This window comes from Microcaecilia unicolor, chromosome 2, assembly GCF_901765095.1.
Source record: "Microcaecilia unicolor chromosome 2, aMicUni1.1, whole genome shotgun sequence".
Lineage (NCBI taxonomy): Eukaryota > Metazoa > Chordata > Amphibia > Gymnophiona > Siphonopidae > Microcaecilia > Microcaecilia unicolor.
Window position 1 is genome coordinate 18,884,543 of NC_044032.1, and position 24,067 is coordinate 18,908,609.

The following is a 24,067-nucleotide window of genomic DNA, read 5'->3' on the forward strand; positions in this document are numbered from 1 at the left end:
TTGGAGAGGAAGGGTAGGAGGGAAATTGGGCGGTAGTTGGAGGGACAGGTAGGGTCAATTGATGGTTTTTTGAGGAGTGGTGTGACTACAGCATGCTTGAAGGTGTCAGGGACAGTTGCAGTGGAGAGAGAAAGGTTGAGGATATAACAGATGGGGGGTGCTGACGGTAGGAGAGATGGTGTTAAGTAAGTTGGTGGGGATGGGGTCAGAGGAACAGGTGGTGCATTTCGAGGAGGAAAGAAGATGGGCGGTTTCCTCTTCGGTGATAACAGGAAAAGAGGAGAAGGAGGCCTGGGTTGGTTGGTTGAGGGAGTGGGTTATAGGGTGAAGAGGAGGAGATGGTTTGGTGGTGAATTCGAGGTTGATCTTCTGCACCTTGTCGCGGAAGTAGTCAGCCAGTGATTGAGGAGAGAGTGAGGGGGGGTGGGAGCGGAGGGCACTTTGAGGAGGGAGTTAAGGGTGGCGAAGGGACGACGAGGGTTAGAGCTGAGGGAATTAGTCAATTGGGTGTAATAGTCCTGTTTGGCGAGGAATAGGGAGGACTGGAAGGAGGATAGCATGAATTTGTAATGGATGACCCCAGTCATATCCCCCCTCAGCCGTCTCTTTTTCCATTCTGAAGAGCCCTAACCTCTTTAGCCTTTCCTTATATGGGAGGCGTTCCATTCCCCTTTATCATTTTGGTCACTCTTTTTTTTTAACCTTTTCTAATTCCGCTATAACTTTTTTGAGATACAGTGACCAGAACTGAAAGCAATACTCAAGGTGAGGTCGCACCATGGAGCAATACAGAGGCATTATAATATTCTTGGTCTTATTTTGCTTCCCTTTCCTAATAATTCCTAGCATCTTGTTTGTTCTTTTGAGCACCGCAGCACACTGAGCAGAAGATTTCAGCGTATTGTCTACATTGACACCTAGATCTTTTTCTTGAGTGCTGACTCCTAAGGTGGACCCTAGCATCAGGTAACTGATTCAGATTATTCTTCCCAATGTACATCACTTTGCATTTGTCCACATAAATTTCATCTGCCATTTGGATGCCCAGTCTTCCAGTTTCCTAAAGTCTTCCTTCAATCTTTCACAATCTGCCTGTGTTTGACAACTTTGATTAGTTTTGTGTCATCTGCAAATGTAATTACCTCACTCATCATTCCGTTTTACAGATCATTTGTAAGTATGTTAAATAGCACCGGTCCCAGTACAGATCCCTGCAGCACTCCATTATTCTCCCTTCTCCATTGAGAAAAATGGCCATTTGACCCTACTCTCTGTTTTCTGTCCAATAACCAATTCCTAATCCACAGAAGGATACAGCCTCCTATCCCATGACTTTTTAATTTTCTTAGGAGTCTCTTATGAGGAACTTTATCAAAAGTTTTGTGAAAATCTAGATATACTACATCAACTGGCTAACCTTTATCCACAAGTTTGTTTACGCTGTCAAAGAAGTGAAGCAAATTGGTGAGGCAGTACTTCCTTTGGCTGAACCCATGCTGACTCTGTCCCATTAAAACATGTTTGTCTGTGTTCCTTAATTGTATTCTTTATAACAGTTTCCACTTTTTTCCCCAGCACTAAAGTCAGGCTTACCGGTCTGTAATTTGTCGGATTATCTCGTAAACCTTTTTAAAAATTGGCATTACATTGGCCACCCTCCAATCTTCAGGTACTATGGATGATTTTAACGATCAGTAACAACAGATCAGCAGTTTGGTGTTTGCCTACTTCTCAACTACTGGAGTTGCCGTCAAGGCTCACTCCAATCTTGATCTGTTTTTGCCATTTATGGAACCTAGACCATAGAAGTCTGCCCGGCTTTGGTGTTACTTCCCAGCCTGAAAGTTGCTGTCAACTCACTCCAGCTATGAGGTCATGTAAGTTTGGATTTAATTGGATTCCACGGGGTCCTGTCTTTAACCAGTCTGGACTCGTCTGAAGGGATATAATGGAAGGATAAATTGGTGTACAAATCAAAATTTTAATTAATAAATAGGAAAGGAACTACAAATCGTAAAGAAGACAGGACAAAGAGAAAAGAGCTGCTGCCAGGGTGCCAAGTCGGAGCTAAGGTCAAAAAGGTAGGTATTCAAACCAACTTTACATTTAGTAAAGGAGTATTGAGAGTGGAGGGTTACTGATGATGTTCCAGAGGGCGGGAACAAGACAAAAAAGTCATTCTACCTGGTTGATGCTAAACGTGATTTAAAAATCAGTGGAACAAAAAAGCCAAAAATCTGAAGCCAAGCACAGAGAAGTGCAAGAGATTAAGGCAGAAAAGTAAGGTGGAATCTGTGTGGAGGGCCTTATGTGTCAACATTAAAATCTTAAGGCAAGCACGGAAAGCTATCAGAGATGGGGTGATATGGTCAGAGCAGCTGGCATGGGTAAGAAGATGAATAGCAATTTCTGTATGAAGCGGGAGTTCTTACCTTAGTAGTTCAAATTCCAGTAGTCATGATTGAACAAAACAAGGGCATAGGTAAACAGCATTATCAAGGTAAAGGCAAAGGAAATGAATACAATAGAGAGCCAGAAAGCTCAATCTAACAACTGCGCCTACCTGCAGCTCAAAGGAAAGGACAGAATCTAGTATCACCCCCAACTACCGAAAGGTAGTAACCAGAGAAATAGGGCCTTTCAAGTAATGTAGGGACAAGGCTAGGATTGAGGGAGACGTAAGTGGCCAGTAATCCAGGATGTGCAAGACTTTGCTGGATTGAGAACAAGACCATGCAAAGAGAGCCAACTGATGGCTGAATCTAAGCCTAAATAACTGTGAGATCCAGGGCTGACAGATTGTGAATAGAAATTATATTCGTTTCTAAGACAATTTCTTTGGTACTTGTTCTTACAATGTTTTTTACATAAATACTAATACGAACAAGTGTTTAGTTCAATATGGCAACTGTGCTCATTATCGAGGAAAAGACTTCAGACTCCCGGTCGCAATTGTTTGCATTACAAGCTAAACCAGCTGACCGCTCTGCTCTGCGTGTCTGACATTCAGTACACGCTCGCGAGAATCTTCATCAGTCATAAAAACCTCAAATATTTATTACATAAATAGTACTTAGCTGTGGACTGATGAAGATTCTCGCGAGCGTGTACTGAATGTCAGACACGCAGAGCAGAGCGGTCAGCTGGTTTAGCTTGTAATGCAAACAATTGCGACCGGGAGTCTGAAGTCTTTTCCTCGATAATGAGCACAGTTGCCATATTGAACTAAACACTTGTTCGTATTAGTATTTATGTAAAGAATAGAAATTATATGTAATTTACTTTCATTTAGTCCCTCTAGACTTGTCCAGAGTCCACCCTTACTAGATATTGTTTCTGCTCGTTGGACAGATGAGTTTTTAGTGTGGTCAGTGCTGTGAGGGTGGTGATTGCGCCTTGGTTTTCATGGTCAGTTCTCAAAAAAAAAAAAAAAGACATTTTATGCTCTCTGTTTTGGACATCTGAATGTATACAGCTCTGTCAAGTACAGAATGAGTGAGAGAACGAGAGAGAGGGAAAGGGACAGAGTTTGGGAATCTCTGAGAGAGAAGTAAACGCTGAAACGGGGAAGTTTAAAAGGTCCATTTTCTATGTTTTGTTAGGGAAATACTGACTATCTGGGGACAGAACAGTTATATGTTATTCACTCCCACTTCCGTCGGTTCTTAGTCTCCATCTGCTGGTGGGAGTGCATAACCCACCAATCTGGAGAGACTAAAGGAAAGCAAATTATCAAGTAGGATCTAATTTATCCTTCCTAAGGATCAAACTCAGGCTCCAGGCATTAAACCCAGCAAGACCTTTAATCATTGAGTCATATACGGGTCGATATTCAGCTAGTGTTTTTTAAATTATGGTCACATCAGCTTTTTATACCCAGATATTCAGCGCTGGTCTGTATCCAGATACTGGTGCTGACTAACTGGGTGTAAATTAGCCATCAGCACTTACCAGGTACTGGCAATATTCAGGCCAGCAGCCAGTGAACTGACCAGATGAAGTTAGGACAGCCTTTTTGCCGCTGACCAGATGACTCTGGCTCTGTCTTAGCTCCACCCCTGTGTCACCCCAGTGCTGAGGCAGTCTGGATAATGCCACTAAAAATCTAGTTATGGACACGGTCAGCGGGACGTATCCAAGTGTCATACCTGGATAAGTCTCACTGAATATTGACACCATAATTTTTACACAGAGTGCTTGTTCAGTCCCTATTTAATAATACAGTAAGGCTATTAGGCAGAGATGTGCCAAAATAGCATTGACCTGTGACAGTACAGATGTTCTGCAGTTAGTTGGAAGTGCATCATGTTTGGTACAGGATTATCTAATACTTTGGGTAATTGAAACTTCCCCAGCAAGGTAGATTTTGCCTCCCTAGGAAAGCCAGGGACTCTTTTGTCCTCTAATCGTGATATGTGACACATCCTATACAGAAAGCTAAAGTTTCTCCACTCCATGGGGAGCAGAGGAGCAGTCCACTGCCGTTGTAACCACATGGCAGAGCTCTGTACATAAAATATAAGGAGCATTCCCATATTTAATTGGTTTTGATCTTAGTGAGTCAGTGGGTTCCATGTATATAAAGACTGGGTATGTCTCAGGACAGTAAAGCACTGATTTATTCCCTGCTGCTCTTATAAAATACAATCTTTTCTTTTTTATTGAAGGGAGTGATTGACTTGGAGGCCTTGGGAAAGAAGGGATATAGCGTCCCCAAAGCTGGAACCATCCAAGTGGTAAGAGATTTGCAGACACTATAACACTTCCTGAGCTACTTCCCAAACATTCTGCCTTAGGTCAGTGTCTCTCTTGTTTTTCATGTACCATGCCAGGAATGATTGTCTCTCACGTTTGCTTCCATTGCTTCTATAATTTGAGCGAGGGAGGATTTTGGAGATGATAGCAAACAAATATCCGCAAACAAAATTTTGTGACTATGCTCACCATACATTATACCCTCTATTCCATGTGAAGAGCTGATTAAGTGGTTCAGAGGTTCGATGGACAAAGCGAATAGCAAGGGCGACAAAGCACATCCATGTCGTGTACTTCAAAATAATTCAAAAGCTTCAGTGTTGTGACTATTGATTTTCAATGATGCCAAGGGCTTTTTTAACCTTTAACCATTTTTATTAATGACAACTCAGAACATGTACAGTCATTGATATGGTGCATTAACATTCATTTACGAAAGGTTGTCCTTATCAATTACACAATAAAACGTACTGTCATCAATCTTTTAGCTTTTATCCCCCCTCCCCCCCACACACTCATAGCTAACGTTACCACCTTCCATATCTCATTTAGCAATTGATCCCTCCTCCCTTTCCCCTGTCCCCTCCCTCCCCTTCCCTCTCAGGCCCCCCCCCCCTCCCTTCGATAATCCTTCGTCCTTCTGGTCCCCCTGAACTTGAACTCTAATGTTCCAGGCTGACCCTCCCTACCCCCCCCCCCCCCCCCCCCCATGTACCAACCATTGCTGGGAAAAAGGCATTAAAACTTTATTAGTTCCCAAGACAGATTTATAACAAATTTAGAAGCAGGCTTCGCCCACGTGGACTGAGCCTCTGTATATATTGGCTCCAGACTAACAAGAAACACTTTTTCCGCTTTTGGGCCCCCTTTGCCTCCCTAGCTTACCACGTGGCCAGCTGATGCCAAGGGCTTTTTATACAGAGCTTGTATCCAATACTGACTCCTAACCCTTATTCACTTGTTCAGAACCCGTATTTTATCATCCTCACCTTAATATTCCCTTATCTCTTGTTTGTCCTGTCTGTCCTAATTAGATTGTAAGCTCTGTCGAGCAGGGACTGTCTCTTCATGTTCGAGTGTACAGCGCTGCGTACGTCTAGTAGCGCTATAGAAATAAGTAGTAGAAGGCCCCAACACACCCATGTTACACAATACTGCAAACATATAAGGCCAGCTAACTCTGTGAAAGGTCTTCGCATCGAGCGAAAGTATTAGTGATGGGATCCCTGAGGCTTTGGCATGCTCCACCTGATGAATCACTAAGTATTATCAAAGGTTTTCCTTCCTGTGATAAAGCTAGTTTGGTCTAAATGGACTAACTTAGGTAGAACTTTCTGAAACCAAGCTACTAAAATCTTCGTGTAAATCTTATAATCCTACCTAATAGAGATAGAGATATAAGGTAATATGAACCACATAAAAGTGGGCCTTTCCCCTTTTTGAGTAAAATGATCACTGCCACCAGATGCCAGGAATGAGGTAGCTCAGTATGTTCATCAGTGAAATTATAAACCCTCACTAAGATAGATGCCAGAACTTTACCAAAACATTTATAAAAGCGATTGCCAAAACCATCTAGTCCTGGCACCTTGCCATTAGGAAGATCTTTAATGGCCCAGAGTACTTCATCCAAGGCTGATAGTAAATCACTCTAAGGGTGTGACAGAAGATAAATCTGTTGCAGAGAGGAAGTGAGAAATTATTGTCTAAGTAGGCTCCATCTTGGGTTTATATAGCTTGCATAAAAAGACATACTTTCTTGCTGAATATCGGCGTTTTCTACATGACACTGACCTTATGGTCCTGAATCACTAAAACATAATCACACACCCATTGTCTATATAGTTTGCGGGCAAGCAGCCTACTAACTTGGTTATTGAATTCAAAGTATTTTTTCTTAACAGAACTTAATTTCTCATTAATATCTTCTAATTCAAGCTCATAAAGTTGTAACTGAGCATCTGGAGGAAGCTCCTCCTCCTCCAGGGACTCCCTGGGATGCAAGCTCCCAGTAGACAGAGGCCTCCCAGAGGGAGCCTCTGAAACCACCGAGTCCACTTCCCAGACCAAATGCTGAGAAGTTCTGGGCTTCTTCAAAAGAAGGAACCTCTTCCCCAGGAGGTGACAGCCCAGCCACCCTCTGAGACCTAGAAGACCCAGCACCACCGGAAACTTCAGCTGGCTGGGCTCTCGAGTAAAAAGGCCTGATGCATCAAGAGGACAAATCAACTCTTCCTCTGCCAACAAGCCACCTACAAGGACTGGAGCAGAAGAACTGGCCACAATGGTTAAAGAAGCAAGGCCTGAAACCACCCACGCATTTGTGAGCGACAGGAGGAGCATTAGCATGGGAATCCAAGCTGGCTGACCCTGCAGCGCCAGAAGAAACATTGTGCAGTCGGGCGGGAAACCTGACTTTCTATCCAGCCCAATGTTGCGACTTCCACTCAGCCCCAGCAAACGCTTTCCGTCCCCCTCAGCACCAGCCTGCCACCGCAGTAAAGGAGCGCAAGTGGGACACTGTCACGAGGGAGACTTGTGCATCTTGCAAGTCAAGCAACACTCTGACAGCACTTCCATCCCCAAAACTAGAGGAACTGCGGTACTCACTAGCCCCCCATTCAGGCAATGCAAAGATCCCTCCTGCGATGCTGACGGCAGAAAGCTCCCTTCAAGCACACAAAGAGCGCGTGCTGCTTCACTGCATCCCTTTTTTTTTTGTACTTGGAGGAAAGAGACCATACAAAAGGGGGGGGGGGAGATGAGACCCAGCACCACCAGGTATTCCCAGCAACACCATTCAACTGCACCAGAGCCCTGGTGCAGGAGAAGAAAAACCCAAAGTCTGCCAAGACACCCCAACACAGGAGATGTGGGAAAATATATCTTCAACCTGCTGGAGATAGAGGACACTGAGAAGGTTTCACTGAGCAGTGGCTCTTAGTGGCAGTGAAATTCGGTGCCTTTTATCTCCACCTGCTGACAGATGGGTTCAACCCACAAGTCCTGGATTAATCTGTTCTACACTAAGGAAATAATATTTAGGATCGAATAACACCCAAGTGAGTCAAAAAGCATTGTAATGCTTTTCCGTCTTTTTTAGTATAGGTCACAGAGGTAGCTGAGTTGTCAGTATCGGGATTTACAATGAGATTGATATCTCTTCCAATTAAGAGTTCCTTCCAAATGCTTAGTCAACAAATCAGATGTTTCAAAGAAAAATTTTTTGATCTTGATAGGTGCATAAACATTTAGGAAGATAAAATATACATTGCCCCTCTGAGCTACTAGCAATAAGTACCTCCCTCCTCATCTGTCAACTGCTTTTTAATTTGCCAGGATTGATCTCAGGATAGCAAAATGCCCACATCTTTAGATTTTTTATGAAGCTTATTGGATGCTAAATGCACTTCTGGATATTTTTTGTGAAAAAGTACTCGTTCATGTCTAGAAAGTAAATGAGTCTCCTGAATAAAAAATTACATTGGCTTGTAACCACTGTGCTTCTCTAAACAGCTGGCAATTTTGAGATGTATTTAAACCTTTAACATTCAAAGAGAATCGTCACATCCCCCATAGAAGATTATACAGTATAGCCATCTGCAATATACAGGAGCCATTAAGATCTCTTCCAACCCAATCCCCTTTTTCTAAGACTCCCCCCTCGCCCCCAACAACTCAATATTATGGTATCGCGCACCACAATTCAGGCACGGCTCTATAAGGAGGAGCGACTCCTACATAACCCCAAGTTGCAACATAAACATACAAATCAAGTAGAAGTAAAACAACTGAAAAACAGAGCAATTGTAAATACAACTGTGTCCAACCAGGTATGAACCATGTACACAGACTTTCAAGACATAAGAATGTGTCTTTGCCAAAATGAATAACACTTTACCCCCTCCCCCCCCCCCCCATTTAAAATTGCACATCCGACATTTGCCTTGTCAAGCGGCCCCTACCACGAAAGACCCTTTGCCACTTAGGTCAAACAGAAAGGCACTGTATTGGGAGACGCTCATGAACAGCAGTCGGCTGCTCGTCCCTCATAATTGTTCGGGTCATGCATCTTCAGATTGATCTTCTATGTTAAAATACAGATTCTTCATTTGGAGTTACCGCTGTGTCGAAGCATACTAAATATGACAATAATACTTCAAAATCAAGGCATTAAAAAGGAAAACTGAAGCGCCATCTCCCTGCAATCCACAAGTAGAGACGCAGAAAGAAGTCACATGTGAACTCTTCTACAAGAGCATCAATTAGTGGAAGACTTGATTTCTGAAAATAAAGATTCTGTTCTAAAAGAAGATACTTTAAATATTAGACAACTAAAATTTCTGACTCCAAGAATGAATGCTGCGGAAAACAACATTACAGCTCACAATCAGCTTCTATAATCATTGCCACATCATAAGAAATCGATTCAACTGTTAGAACGTGAAATCGAAGATCTTAATAATCGCACTAGGAGATATAAATTAAGGCTGTCGGAAAAAAACAGAAGAATCTGACATGATTCATTTCTTAGAAAAAATAGATCCCAAGCTTCCTGGATCTGAAAACGGCTCACCTGCTTTGAACTCTTTTCATGCCACAGAACTCTACATTTCCTTGAGCCATAGTAGCGAAACTGCTCGGTTTTCAACATACTTGACAACAACTAGCTAAAGCCAAAACTCCTTTAAAATTTGAATTACATTAAATTTTGTTTATGGCTGACATGCATTAAAAAAAAAAACAAATTGACGTAGGAAACCTTTCTTAGCTATGCAGCTGTGGTTAAAGAGTATTGGTACCAAATATGGACTCTTTCCTTGCCACATTGAGCCTGCAAATAGGTGGGAAAATGTGGGGTACAAATGTAATAATAATAATCATCATCAGAAATTCAATGAAATCCTTCGAGAATCCAAATGAGCTCCAGCTACATCTAGAACAATTGGGATTCTTTGACCTGGATGCTTCCTCACAGTCACCTACTTGACTTTTTAACTCTGCTTTGTTTTTGGTTCTCAATCTCTGTGGTTTTTTACTCTGCTAGCTGTGATTCCTACATCAGGCCAGTTTGCTGGTTACTCCTAATTATAGTTTTTGCCTTCCTAGTTTTGGTTTAAACTGCGTCCTTTTGTGATTTAATAATCCATTTTACCCTATTCTCCTGTGCCGGAAAGAATATTTGAAGCGGGGGAGTCGGAGAAACTAAACAAATTCTCTGTAACCTTGGAGGATGTAATGGGTCAGTTCAGCAAGCTGAAGAGTAGTAAATCACCGGGACCTGATGGTATTCATCCCAGAGTATTAATAGAACTAAAAAATGAACTTGCGGAGCTACTGTTAGAAATATGCAATCTGTCCCTAAAATCGAGTGTAATACCGGAAGACTGGAGGGTAGCCAATGTTACTCCGATTTTTAAGAAGGGTTCCAGAGGAGATCCGGGAAATTATAGACCGGTGAGTCTGACGTCGGTGCCGGGCAAGATGGTGGAGGCTATTAAGAATAAAATTGCAGAGCATATACAAAAACATGGACTGATGAGACAAAGTCAGCACGGATTTAGTGAAGGGAAGTCTTGCCTCACCAATCTAATGCATTTTTTTGAGGGGGTAAGCAAACATGTGGACAATGGGGAGCCGGTTGATATTGTATATCTGGATTTTCAGAAGGCGTTTGACAAAGTGCCGCACGAAAGACTCCTGAAGAAATTGCAGAGTCATGGAATCGGAGGTAGGGTATTATTATGGATTAAGAACTGGTTGAAGGATAGGAAGCAGAGAGTAGGATTGCGTGGCCAGTATTCTCAGTGGAGGAGGGTAGTTAGTGGGGTCCCGCAGGGGTCTGTGCTGGGTCCGTTGCTTTTTAATGTATTTATAAATGACCTAGAGATGGGAATAACTAGTGAGGTAATTAAATTCGCCGACGACACAAAATTATTCAGGGTCGTCAAGTCGCAGGAGGAATGTGAACGATTACAGGAGGACCTTGCGAGACTGGGAGAATGGGCGTGCAAGTGGCAGATGAAGTTCAATGTTGACAAGTGCAAAGTGATGCATGTGGGTAAGAGGAACCCGAATTATAGCTACGTCTTGCAAGGTTCCGCGTTAGGAGTTACGGATCAAGAAAGGGATCTGGGTGTCGTCGTCGATGATACGCTGAAACCTTCTGCTCAGTGTGCTGCTGCGGCTAGGAAAGCGAATAGAATGTTGGGTGTTATTAGGAAGGGTATGGAGTCCAGGTGTGCGGATGTTATAATGCCGTTGTATCGCTCCATGGTGCGACCGCACCTGGAGTATTGTGTTCAGTACTGGTCTCCGTATCTCAAAAAAGATATAGTAGAATTGGAAAAGGTACAGCGAAGGGCGACGAAAATGATAGTGGGGATGGGACGACTTTCCTATGAAGAGAGGCTGAGAAGGCTAGGGCTTTTCAGCTTGGAGAAGAGACGGCTGAGGGGAGATATGATAGAAGTGTATAAAATAATGAGTGGAATGGATCGGGTGGATGTGAAGCGACTGTTCACGCTATCCAAAAATACTAGGACTAGAGGGCATGAGTTGAAGCTACAGTGTGGTAAATTTAAAACGAATCGGAGAAAATTTTTCTTCACCCAACGTGTAATTAGACTCTGGAATTCGTTGCCGGAGAACGTGGTACGGGCGGTTAGCTTGACGGAGTTTAAAAAGGGGTTAGATAGATTCCTAAAGGACAAGTCCATAGACCGCTATTAAATGGACTTGGAAAAATTCCGCATTTTTAGGTATAACTTGTCTGGAATGTTTTTACGTTTGGGGAGCGTGCCAGGTGCCCTTGACCTGGATTGGCCACTGTCGGTGACAGGATGCTGGGCTAGATGGACCTTTGGTCTTTCCCAGTATGGCACTACTTATGTACTTATGTACACTGTTTTCCATTTGTTTAACAAGAAGTCGCTTACTCGCAATGGTTACTGTTAATTTCATGTTACTCTTATAATTTGACGTTGTGATAACTGTTGATTTATAGCTGATTTTACTTTATTTTATTTTTATTCCATTTTATTTTTCATACGTATTCCTCCATAGTCCACCTCTTAAATGTATTCGTATTTTGCCTTTTGTTTTTAGGGTACCCCATATCTCCTTTCCTTTACTCCTACCCTCCTCTTATCCTTAGCAGACTTTCCTTCTGATTTAGGGGGTCTTTTAATAAGGTGTGCTAATGTTTTTAGCTTGCGCTAAAAATCGGCTGGCATTAAACACTGAGACGCTCATTATACTCCTATGGTATTTAGCACCTGCTGATTTTTAGTGCATTTAAAAACGCTAGTACACCTTAGTTATTAATCCTTCACTCCTGGGTTATTTCTCTCTTTATTACTACCCTATTCTTTAAATCTTTTCTTTATCTGGGCTCAGATCTCCTCATTTTTTATTTTTTTTTTTACAGGAACGAGCTTCCTGCCTTCTTTTGGCCCTCACAAGTTGTCGGCTATAACACACATGAGCAAAATACCCTCCTCCTTGCTATGTTTTAAACTGAATATAGTGTGGTTCATTTTCAGTATTTCTATCAATGTTCTGTGTGCCTTATTTTATACGTGGTTCATTTTCAGTATCTGCTCTAATGGAAGGAGTCCTGAGAACCTGGGGAAACTGGGTTCAATTCCTTCTGCAGCTCCTTGTGACTCTGGGCAAGTCACAAGCCTCCACTGCCCCAGGTACAAAATACGTACCTGAACATAATATGTAAATCACTTGGATTGTAACCACAGAAAGATGGTATATCAAGTCCCATCCCCTAATATCTTAAGTGTAATATCTTTCAATATTAAGGGTTTGAATAATCCTTTTTTTAAGAGGAACAATTTCCCAGCCATTTTATTCCTTCAGGAAACACATTTGAATGCCAAATATTCTCATTTACTACATCATAATATTTCATTTGTATCCCGCACTTTCCCACTAAAAGCAGGTTCAATGCGGCTTACGTATTATTAGGTTATACTGAATTTTGTTAGATAGGTAGGAAAATTAAATGTAGCATAGGAATAGCTTGGATGGGTAGTGATTGCATGGATAAGTGGAAGAATGGATGGGTTGGTAGGGATAGGTGATGTGGGGGGTGATGTGGGAGATGTAGTCTGGGTCAGTGTCGTTGTCATGCTGCAATGTCCCCAGCTCTAGGTAAAAAGAAAAGAAAATGGTACAGTAATCTATTATAAGACTTCTTTACTTTTCACACTATTATCTCATGTAACTGACAATAAAGGTTGCTGGATTATACTTAATATCTTAATTTAACAAACTCCTCTTACTTTCTGTAATCTATATTCTTCTAATCTTGACAATACAAATTATTTTGAACTATAGCTAATTCTGTACTCCCCTTTACAGGTACCCTATTATTTGGGGGAAGGGGGAGATTTCAACCTGGTTCTCAATCCTCCTGCCAATAGACTCTCTAATTGTGAAGTCCTTCCATCCAAGAGTAGTCTTATTATCTAGTATTATTGATGATATGAACCTTGCTGATGTTTGGACATTGCAATACTCTGGCAAAATGGAGTTTTCCTTTTATTCCCTACCTCATAACACTCATTCTTAATAGATTTTTTCCTCGCTTCCAATCACCCAGTCCCTTTTCTTTTTACAACATTGAGCTCATTGGACTCCAATTACAGCATTGAAGAGTGGATCTTCAAATAATGAACTGTGTTGGTCTTGTAATATTGAAAAAGATACTCTCAAACATTTGATGTTTGACTATAATAATATACATATATTTTGGACTGATATCTGAGATAAAATGATGACTATAATAGGTTTCCAGAAAATTCTGTCCTTTAAACGTGTTATTCGGAAGTCTTTGTCTGTTTCTCTCTATCTCCAAACTGTACATCTTTTTGCTGGATTTATTTTTATATTATGATGTCCATAAATCTTAATTTTAAAAAAAAGGGGGGACTTCCGGTGACGTCATGACCGCGAGGGGTTGAAGAAAAAAGATCTCTCCGGCTTCAATCCCCCCTCCGCATGACCAGCTCACAAACCGCGATCTAAAATCGAAATTCGCCGCAGCCTGAAACGTTAGAGAGGCCGGCAACGAACATTTTAAATTAATTGGCGGCGTGATGGCGGCGAAAAATATACATAAAGATAAGCTCCGTGGTAGAGGAGCAGAAGACAAGATGGCGCCGCCCGCAAGCCCGCCGGGCCCGACAGTGTCATCGGCCTGGATCGCCGAAATAACCTCAGAAATGTCCTCAGTGTTAGAAGATATGTTGGATCGCCGGCTCTCCCCCATAAATACTAACCTGGAAAAGGTAAAAGAACAGCTCACGGATCTTTCTCAGGACTGTGCAGGCTTTCAAGCACGTGTGAGTGAAATTGAGGATAGAGTAACGGAGGTGGAGACAGTACAAGATATAACTCAAAAAAAGCTGCAGGCGATGGAGGAAAAGATTGAGGACTTAGAAAATAGGTCCAGGAGAAATAATATCCGAGTGGTGGGCCTGCCAGAAGCGTTACCCGAACGGGGCTTGGAGGTTTTTTTGGCACGTTGGTTTGCCAGTGAACTACAGTTCCCAGAAGCCTCGGGGCCAATACAGATAGAACGGGCTCACCGCATCGGGATGAAAATGATTGGCACCAATAAACCAAGAGTGGTAATTCTAAGATTTTTGAACTATGCGCAAAAACAAGAAGTGATGAAGCTGCTGAGAACTGGAAAAGCATTGGAGTATGATGGAATCCCAGTAAGATGTTTCCAAGATTATTCAGCAGGGGTAGCAACACGGAGGAGACAGTTTTCGGAGGTTTGCTCAACGCTATTCCAAAAGAAAATAAGATTTGCACTACAATACCCTGCCAAACTGCGGGTCACGCATAACGGTATTACTAAGACATATGAGACGGCAGGGGCGGCTAAAGAATTTCTACAACAGCTGGGAACAATATCTTCAGATGCAAGTTGAACAGCATAGAAAAGAGAACACTCTGAGAACACTGAGTAATGTTATACGGAGAGGTCAGCAGAGACCTGACTGGTCAATATATGACAATACAGCAATCTACCAGCCAAGAACAATGATGGACCACTTATAGTAGCAGAAGGCTTGGCAAGATGGCTGCAGTTGGAAAGTTAAGGTTCTATGGTTTGTGAGTTACACTTGACTGTTGAGTTTTTTTTTTTTTTTTTTTTTTTTAATCTTTTATCTTTTGCTGGTGATTAAGACACTAAATGGCAGACATGGCCAGTGGGTGAACCGGTTTGAACCCCTGGTAAGAGGGGTGAGACCCTGTAAGTGTCTGATCAGCCTGACAAAGAAAGTTATGTTTAATGTAACATTGTATAATGCGGAGGGGGGAAGGAGAGACGTAAGGAAGTCGAGGTCCTAATTGGTGGACCTGAGAATAAGGGATACAGGATTTGGGGGAGGGGGGGGAGGGGGTGGGGGGAGGGAAGAGGGATGCAAGCAGGGCACAAGTCTTAACTAGAAAGGATGTAGAACATAACAGTGAAGCTGACACAGTGGAGGTGCAAGTGGGGGGGGGGGGGGGCAGAGGCTGGGATGTCCCCCTCGATTACAACAGTGGACATTTATGGATATAGGCACACACTTTCAAATCCAAGAATAGTAAGAATACTAACGTGGAATGTAGGCGGAGTTAATTCGCCAATCAAACGTTCTAAGATTTTACAACAATTAAATAGGCAGAAAGCAGACATAGCACTCTTGCAGGAGACGCATCTGAACCAGATTGAACATGCCAAGCTCAGCACCTGGTGGGTTGGGGATTGTATAGCAGCAAACGCACAAGGTAAAAAGGGAGGAGTAGCGATACTAATTAGAAAAGGCATAGCCTCTGTAATTAATCCACTTCTGATTGATACTGAAGGCCGCTATGTTATATTGGAAGTGGTAGTTGGGAGACAGAAACTGCTAATCTGTAATGTTTATGCTCCAAATAGATACGATCGGAAGTTTTATCAAACTTTGATTAATTTTTTGCTCAGGCAACCGCACGCAGCTATAGTGCTGGGGGGTGATTTAAATGCAGCTTGGGACCCCTCTCTGGACAGATCAGCCCCGGAGACGGCCTCTTCATGTTATAATAATAGAGGCCTCTTACAATTGAGCCAGATGTTGGGCCTGGTTGATGTGTGGCGGGTGCTGCACCCAGGTGAGAAAGACTATACACACCTGTCGCGGTCCCACTCCACTCAGTCGAGAATTGACTATATTCTGACATCACGTCAGATGTTTGGGGAAGTGACAACAGCGGAGATAGGACCGTACATGGTGTCGGACCATGCCTGGGTTAAGATAGAATGGATACCAAGCGGTACAACCCCACAGGAATATAAATGGCAATTTCCCCTGGAGTTCAGCTCAGATCCAGTGCTTAAAGGTAGATTACAAGCTCGCTGGGCGGAATATAGCACTCATAATCAAGAACACATAGAAGACCCAGTTTTGTTTTGGGAAGCGGCTAAGGCGGTTCTTAGAGGCGAAGTTATAAGTCACACGCACTTTGTGAGGAAGACACGAGATAGAAAGATCTTGCGTTTAAGTAACCAACTTTGTAAGACACGGAAGAGATATGGGGAGACACACGCGATAGGTGATAAACAACAAGTGTTAGAGCTTCAAACCGCCTTAAATGTACTTTTGCAAGAAAGGGCACACAAGTCACAGCTCTACTATAGATATATGCTATATAAACATGGTAATAAAACAGGCAAGTTGATGTCAAAAATAATTAACCCCCGGGGAGGGACTAAGAACATTTTGGCATTGAGGCAAAGGGGGGGAGGGCTCCACACATCAGACAAAGCAATATGTGAAACTTTTCGGGCCTTTTATCAAGGGCTGTACGCTTCCCCAGAGGAAGACGGTCTGTTAAATCAGATGTATTTAGAAAATCTGGCTTTACCAAAGCTTACAATACAAGAGTTGGACAGTCTCAATCAATTAATTACTGAGGATGAAGTCAGTCTAGTTATTGCCCGCAGCCCGCGACTGAAAGCCCCGGGACCTGATGGTTTAAGGGGAGAATTCTATAAATTAATGGAAGGAGGAGTTGTACCTGCAATTACTAGATTTTTGAACCAACTGATAGAGAGACAGAGGTTACCCCCAGACTTGAATAGGGCTCAAATAATAGTCTTGTTGAAGCCAGGGAGGGACCCTCTAGAGCCGACATCGTACCGGCCTATCTCCCTGTTAAATTATGATACCAAGTTGTTGGCAAAAATCTTGGCTAATAGACTGGCGAGGCTGCTCCCAAGGTTAATTCATGAAAGTCAGGTGGGATTTGTGGGAGGTAGAGCAGTGAGTAAAAACTTGAGAGAAATATTGACATCACTAGAACACAGCTCGCAGGCGAAGGTAGCATCATTGCTGATCAGCTTTGACGCGGAAAAGGCCTTTGATAAGGTTCACTGGAAGTTTCTTTTTGATACGCTGGAATATTATGGATTTTCAGGGAGATTTGTTGAGGCAATTCATGCTTTATATTGTGCCACCTTGAGAGTAAACGGGATAGAATCGGAAAGTTTCTGTATTAGGAGGGGCACAAGGCAGGGGTGCCCATTGTCCCCTCTTCTCTTTGTTTTGGTTTTAGATCCCCTTATCAGAGATATCATGGCAAACCCTTTGATCCGGGGAGTTGGCTTAGGGACCCACATGTTTAAGATCGCAGCATTTGCGGATGACATTTTGGTACATCTCACAAACCCAAGGGAATCCTTAGACACGTTATTGGAAACCTTTCGTGAATATGGCGACTACTCAGGTTTCCGTATTAATCTAGACAAGTCAGAAGCGCTGGCTTCGCCAGAGGTGAACCAGAGGGACTGGGTTCCTGAATTTCTGTTGAGATGGGCTAGAGAGTCTTTTAAATATTTAGGAATCCGACTCACAATGAATACATTAGATTTATATCAGTTGAATGTTAAAATTTTACTGGAATATACTAAAGCTAAATTGGACTCTTGGATGAGTCTGCCACTGTCATTAATGGGACGGATACATGTAGTACAAATGGTGTTATTTCCGCGCTGGTTGTATGTTCTTCAAACTTTGCCCATACGCCTATCGCAGTCTGATTTGAAGCGGATGATGCGCCTTTTTAGTAGATTTTGTTGGGCAGGCAAAAAGCCTAAAGTTAGCCAAAACCTGTTAATAGGGAGCTGGAGACAGGGGGGAATGGGTATCCCGGATGTGTTCCTATATAATCAGGCGTGTTTGCTGCGCCACTTAGGAGATGTGGTGAATGCCACGCAGTATTACACACCTAGGGGCTTGGAGGAAGCTTTTTTTGCTCCCTATGATATATTAGCATTGCTCCATTTACCTCGTAGTCAGCTCCCTTCTAAATTTAAAAAAAGTATAATCCTACAGCCCCTTCGGGAGGCGTGGCAGTGGTGGATGCGGCAAATGGGGGGCCAACCACACGTTACAGATCAAATCCCAATCGTAGGCAATCCTGTCTTTGAAGCAGGGATAGATAACCCGACATTTGGCAGATGGCAAGGGCTGGGCATCACAAGATTGGAACACCTATTATTGGACAATGGGGAAATTATAACATTTGACGCTCTTCAAGATAAAGTGGGATCAGCTTGGGGCAATAGATTTGCCTATGCACAGGTCCGACACTATGTGAAATCCCTGAGCCAAGTACCCCTGAGAGGGCGGATGGGGGAGCTGCTAAGGGTTTTTTTTTGAGGAGTTGCAGATAGAGAAACAATCTGTATCAGCATTGTATGGGGCACTGGCTAGGCGTAGGTCCCAGAGGCAATATGTTGATCTTAAGCGAAAATGGGAACAAGATCTGGGGACCTCCCTGGCAACATGGGATGTGTCAGCAACCTTGAAGGGCATCCGGGCGTTGGTAACAGATGAGAGGCTGAGGGAGTGTGGTTATAGAGTGGTCCTACGGGGGTATATGTCTAGAACACAACTGGCTCATATGTTGGGGCCGGACAACTCGGGGTGTTCTAAATGCGGAGGGGGTCCCAGCTCGTTATATCATGCATTATGGCAATGCCCCAAGGTGCGCATGTTTTGGCAGAGGGTAAGAGGGTTTTTGATTCGATTGGGGAACAGAGTTCAAGGAACGGAGCGGCAGTTTCTGTTGGATCAACCAAGAGCGTTTGCTCCATTAGGCGCCCCTGCTATAATGTTATGCAGGAAGCTGAGCTTGGTAGCGCGGAAATGCATTATGCAATATTGGGTCTCATCGGAAGGACCAGCTTACTGGCATTGGCGCAATCAGGTGCATCTCCTGGCCTCTTGGGAGGCTAGGGATTCAAAACAATCGCCTAAACATAGAGTGCGCTTTCTACAGATTTGGATACCATACCTGCAAATACTCAGCCCAAGGGGACGTAGTCTGCTTGTCAATGCCTGATAAATAGCGGTATACTGGAGAGTAAGGGTAGCATGTAGTAGTAAATTAGTCTAGAGTGGATTCTGCTTGCAAGGGGGAGGAGGTATTGGGTGGGGGGCTGGAGGGGTTGAGTGTGATGTATATGGCTAAAGCTTGGCAGTGCTCTAGAGCTTTAATGTTTAATTTTCTGATATTTTGTGATAAGCACTATCTTATCTAATGAAGTATTCAAGTGTATGATATTAGGAACATGAGTCATTTAAAACCTAATGTTAGCATGGGCCAAGGAATCGTTAAGAGGGGAGGGGGGAGAAAAATGGGGATGAAAAGTGTTTGGCGAAGTTGAATATGTTGCAAGAATGCTGTTTTGTATATCAAGCAATGCTATATGCATATTCTACACTACTTTGTATTGTGATAATCGTTAATAAAACAGTTTAAACATAAAAAAAAAGGCACTGTAGTAGAGAGCCCCCAGATTTCACTGCCGGCCTCTGCCATCTTAGCTGTCTCACAGCTTGCAGTTCCAGTTGGATGGTAAGCAAACTCCTTCAAAATTAGACAAGAGGAATGCAAAATACTCATATCCCTGCACTTCTCAAAGGTTCCTTTACTATTTAAGTAACTTCGTAGAATGCTAAGCTGCCAAATGAGGGGGATGAGTGCTCAAATTCAATTAGGCTGTGCTGAGCGAAAAGCTCAACCAACCATCTTGGTCTGTGATGTCATGTCCCCCTCACCCTTCATACTTTCTTGTTTTTCGCCAGCAGTGATGAAGCCAGACTGCCTGTGACCAGTCTGGGGACCTTCCCTCTGTTACAACCCATCTTCTCTAACACAACTTCCTGTTGACGCATGGTTAGGACACAGCAGAGGAAAGGTCCCCAGGCTGGCCAGTGGCAGTCTGGCTTCATCACTGCCAGTGAAAATCTTCCAAGTTTGAAGTGCAAGGGAGAGATGTCAGGCCTGTGGTATGGGGGGGGAGGAAGAAAGAAAGATGCTGGACCTGGTGGGGGGGGGGGGGGAGGAAGAAAGAGATGGTTAGTTACAACTCAAAATGTCAGGTCTGGCTACAGTAAATCAATAACTAAATGTAGAAGGCTTTTCATACCCCTAATAGATGCAAATGTAACACCCACGGTGTGTTACTCACACAACCACAATTCTAAAAGTTTTCATCCTGAATCACAGAAAGAAAGCCATCCCGTCTCAGTGCAGAGTTTACATCAAGCACAAGGGAATTATAAACCTTGCTACTGTCTTACGAAGAGCTAAGAATATGGTCAGCTTCGTCAGGAAAAGGCTGATGTGGGTTTTTTTTTTTTGTTTTTGGCCACCAATCTTAACTAAGCAAAGATGAATCACTGCTGATTTAGACAGTAGGGGATGCATTGCCAAAACAGTTCTTGCAAATAACCACAAAAGTTATGATGTAACGAAAAATAATTCTCATTAGCTTGATCTTCATTAGATTGATCTTCTCATTTTCTGTAGCCCCTTAACAAGGACATGTGAGACTATTAAACTTCCTTCTATCTGTCTTAGCCTCTATCTACTAAAACCTCTGTTTTTTTCCTATACAATATCACCAAAATTCGTTCTTTCCTTTCTGAGCACACTACCAGAACCCTTATCTACACTCCTATCACCTCTCGCTTAGACTAGTGCAACTTGCTTCTCACAGGTCTCTCACTTAGCCATCTCTCTCCTTTTCAATCTGTTCAAAATTCTTCTGCACGTTTTATATTCCGCCAGTGTCGCTATGCTTATATTAGCCCTCTCCTCTAGTCACTTCACTGGCTCTCTATTCGTTTCTGCAAACAGTTCAAACTCCTCTTATTGACTTACAAGTGCATTCACTCTGCAGCTCCTCAGTACCTCTCCACTCTTATCTCTCCCTACACTCCTCCCCGGGAACTCTGTTGTCTGGGTAAATCTCTCTTATCTGCACCCTTCTCCTCCACCGCTAACTCCAGACTCCGTTCCTTTTATCTTGCTACACCATATGCCTGGAATAGACTTCCTGAGCCAGTGCGTCAAGCTCCATCTCTAGCTGTCTTCAAATCTAAGCTAAAAGCCCACCTTTTTGATGCTGCTTTTAACTCCTAACCCTTATTCACTTGTTCAGAACCCTTATTTTATCTTTCCCACCTTAGTAATTCCCTTATCTCTTATTTGTCCTGTTTGTCCTAATTAGATTGTAAGTTCTGTCGAGCAGGGACTGTCTCTTTTATGTCTAGTGTGCAGTGCTGTGTACGTCTTGTAGCACTAAAGAAATTATAAATAGTAGTAGTAGTAGTAATTTGACGTTTACCTGTCACCCTTAGACAACCAAAAAGCTCCTGCAGAAATTCTCTTCTCACACCGGAGCAGCCAGATAAGTTGCTTTCACTATTTCCTCTTGAATATCATTGTTCCCCTGGGGAAGCCAGTGGGGCTCAGATTGTTTTATATCCATTTCCTTTCTCCCCATCCAAAGTTGATCCAAGGCATCAATTCAGTATCTTACCATGTGGTGGCACCAAATGTGATGACAAGCACAGAATTGAATCTTTTGTTGGGCCATGTCCTTCAAAATCACTAGTTTTTTTTCATAACAAAATTTGTATTATTATTGGATAGAATCATTACAAAAAATTTGAACAATAATGTGTTAACAAGTACAACATATAAGGTAATATGAGTTTTAACAGGCATCAGTACTGCACAAGAGTAGTAACAGATATAGTAAATGTCAAAAATGGAGATTCAAACCATAATTATGACAACTGTCAAAAACTAAGGAAAAGAAAAATGCTCTAATATATTACAATAGAGACATGAGCTAACAGAAATTAGTGGTATCATAAACAGCTGAGAAAAGCGCCAACAGCAATGTAAAATAAATGCTTTTATATAAAACTAGGTAATGAGAGAAGCAGGACCTGGAAAAAGATAAAAATATATAGTTCAAAACTCCAAACCTATCCAAAATAAACGTTAGTTATTAATTATCGAGCAAAATGTAGTAATGGATTACAGACCCAATAATATGTTCCAAAGTTATGTTTCCTGAACCATGTAAGCGTCTCCAACTCAGCAGTATACCCTACTTTTTCTAGCCAATAATTCTTTAGCCTTTCCTCGTAGGGAAGTCATCCCATCCCCTTTATCATTTTGGTAGTCCTTCTCTGTACCTTTTCTAATTCTACTATATCTCTTTTGAGATGCAGTGACCAGAATTGCACATGGTATTCGAGATGCAGTCACACCATGGAGTGATGCAAAGGCATTATAATAATCTGTTTTATTTTCCATTCCTTTCTAATAATTTCTAATATTCTGTTTGCTTTCTTAGCTGCTTCTGCACACTGAGCAGAGGGTTTCAGTGTATCATCAAAGATGACACCTAGAGCCTTTTCTGGGCAGTGATTCCTAATGTGGAACCTTGCATCACGTAGCTATAGTTTCCTCTTTCCTACATACATCACTTTGTACTTGCTCACACTGAGAGCTGTATGAGAACGGGAATAGCTGGATTCCTGTGGATACAGCGGAAATCCCCTCCAGGACTGCAGGGATCCCATGGGGATGGACCTGGGTCCTGCGGTGTTCCCGAGGAACTAAAGCTGACTTTTGCTTTCCCTCTCCATACCTTACATCATCCTGGTGGTCTAGTGGCTTGCTTTGGGGCAGGAAAGGTCCCCACGCTTTCCTGCCCACTGCCGCTGATCCTCTCGCAACTGCCGTTTAAAATGGCCACCGAGAGTTCAAGTGGTACAGCAGGATGTAATTTTGGCATGCAAAAACAAATTGAAGAAGAAATCATGGCCGTCAACAGGAGCATAAACTATGAGTACCTGAAGGGTGAGATGAGGCAAAGCTAAAACAACCTTAGCCCATCTCCCCTCCAGATCAGAGGCGAAGTGAGATATTTCTGCAGAAAGTTGCTTTGAAATCAAAATGGCCACCCCTTTTTGTTTCGCTTTGGCACTCTAATAGTAAACCTGTTACACCCAATCCCTTCTCAGTTTTTGAGATTCTGTGAAATTCAAATGAGTTTCTTGAACCAATGCCACATCTGGGTAGAGTCTGGCAAGGTAATTTAAAATAATTTTTTCACTTGATAGGATTGTTCAAGCCGTTCACATTGAGTGAAATTATATTGAAAGACATATTGGGCAGAAGCGAGAAGCAGCTTCAGTGGAACATTTCTATCGAGCAAAAACATTCTCGTTAACTCAGTCTCGCAAGCATTCACAAAGTTCACACTCGACCCCCCAAATATCAAAAGAAAGAACAAGGTCTGTCTTCACATGGTATTATCCAACACACTAAAATCCAGAAACAAAAGAAAAAGAAAAACTAACCGTCCACCACTACATAGCAACCACAACATGGTGTCACTGAGAAGCAGGACCAGAGCTGTGCAAGGTCCCGTGGGGCAAACAAGTAATTTTAACAAATGGAACATGAAATAGTAATATAACATGATATGTACAGGAAGCAGTATTATATCTTATAACATCATATATTAGCACACTAAACATTGCAGGGATAAGACAATAGACTAATCAAGGCAGAGAGTCCTCTCGATAATACAAAAACATCAGGTAAAAGACAAACGCCTGCAATATGTCTCCATAGCAGGAGAAAAAGGATATGTTGCAAGAGAAAGAAAGGAGTTAGTCAGGGATCCATATTGAGAAGACCTTGTTGGTGTAGGTAACTCTTATAGTCCGACAGGTCATCAAAATGTTTGGTTGTATTGATAGTAACCCGCATTCTCGCAGGGCAAAACAAGCTATACTACGCATTGATGCGTTTCAAGTAGGGCCTCATGGCCACGAACTGTTTTCTTTTAGCAGCCGTGGTTTTACCGAAATCAGGTGAGATAAACAATTTTATAGCCTTGCCATTGAATAGGCGCTTGATTTTGGAAGGCGTGAGAACC

At 42.6% G+C, this 24,067-nt stretch overlaps 1 protein-coding gene across 3 annotated transcripts in view; it reads left to right on the forward strand.

The window, feature by feature from the left end:
* The window catches only part of FAM214B (family with sequence similarity 214 member B), a 149,807-nt gene that overhangs the window by 120,931 nt on the left and 4,809 nt on the right, over positions 1–24,067 (forward strand). For all 3 annotated transcript variants that reach the window (XM_030192820.1, XM_030192821.1, XM_030192822.1), the window contains exon 8: positions 4,668–4,736. In XM_030192820.1, coding sequence (XP_030048680.1) covers positions 4,668–4,736 — 69 coding nt within the window. The remainder of the gene's footprint in view (positions 1–4,667; positions 4,737–24,067) is intronic.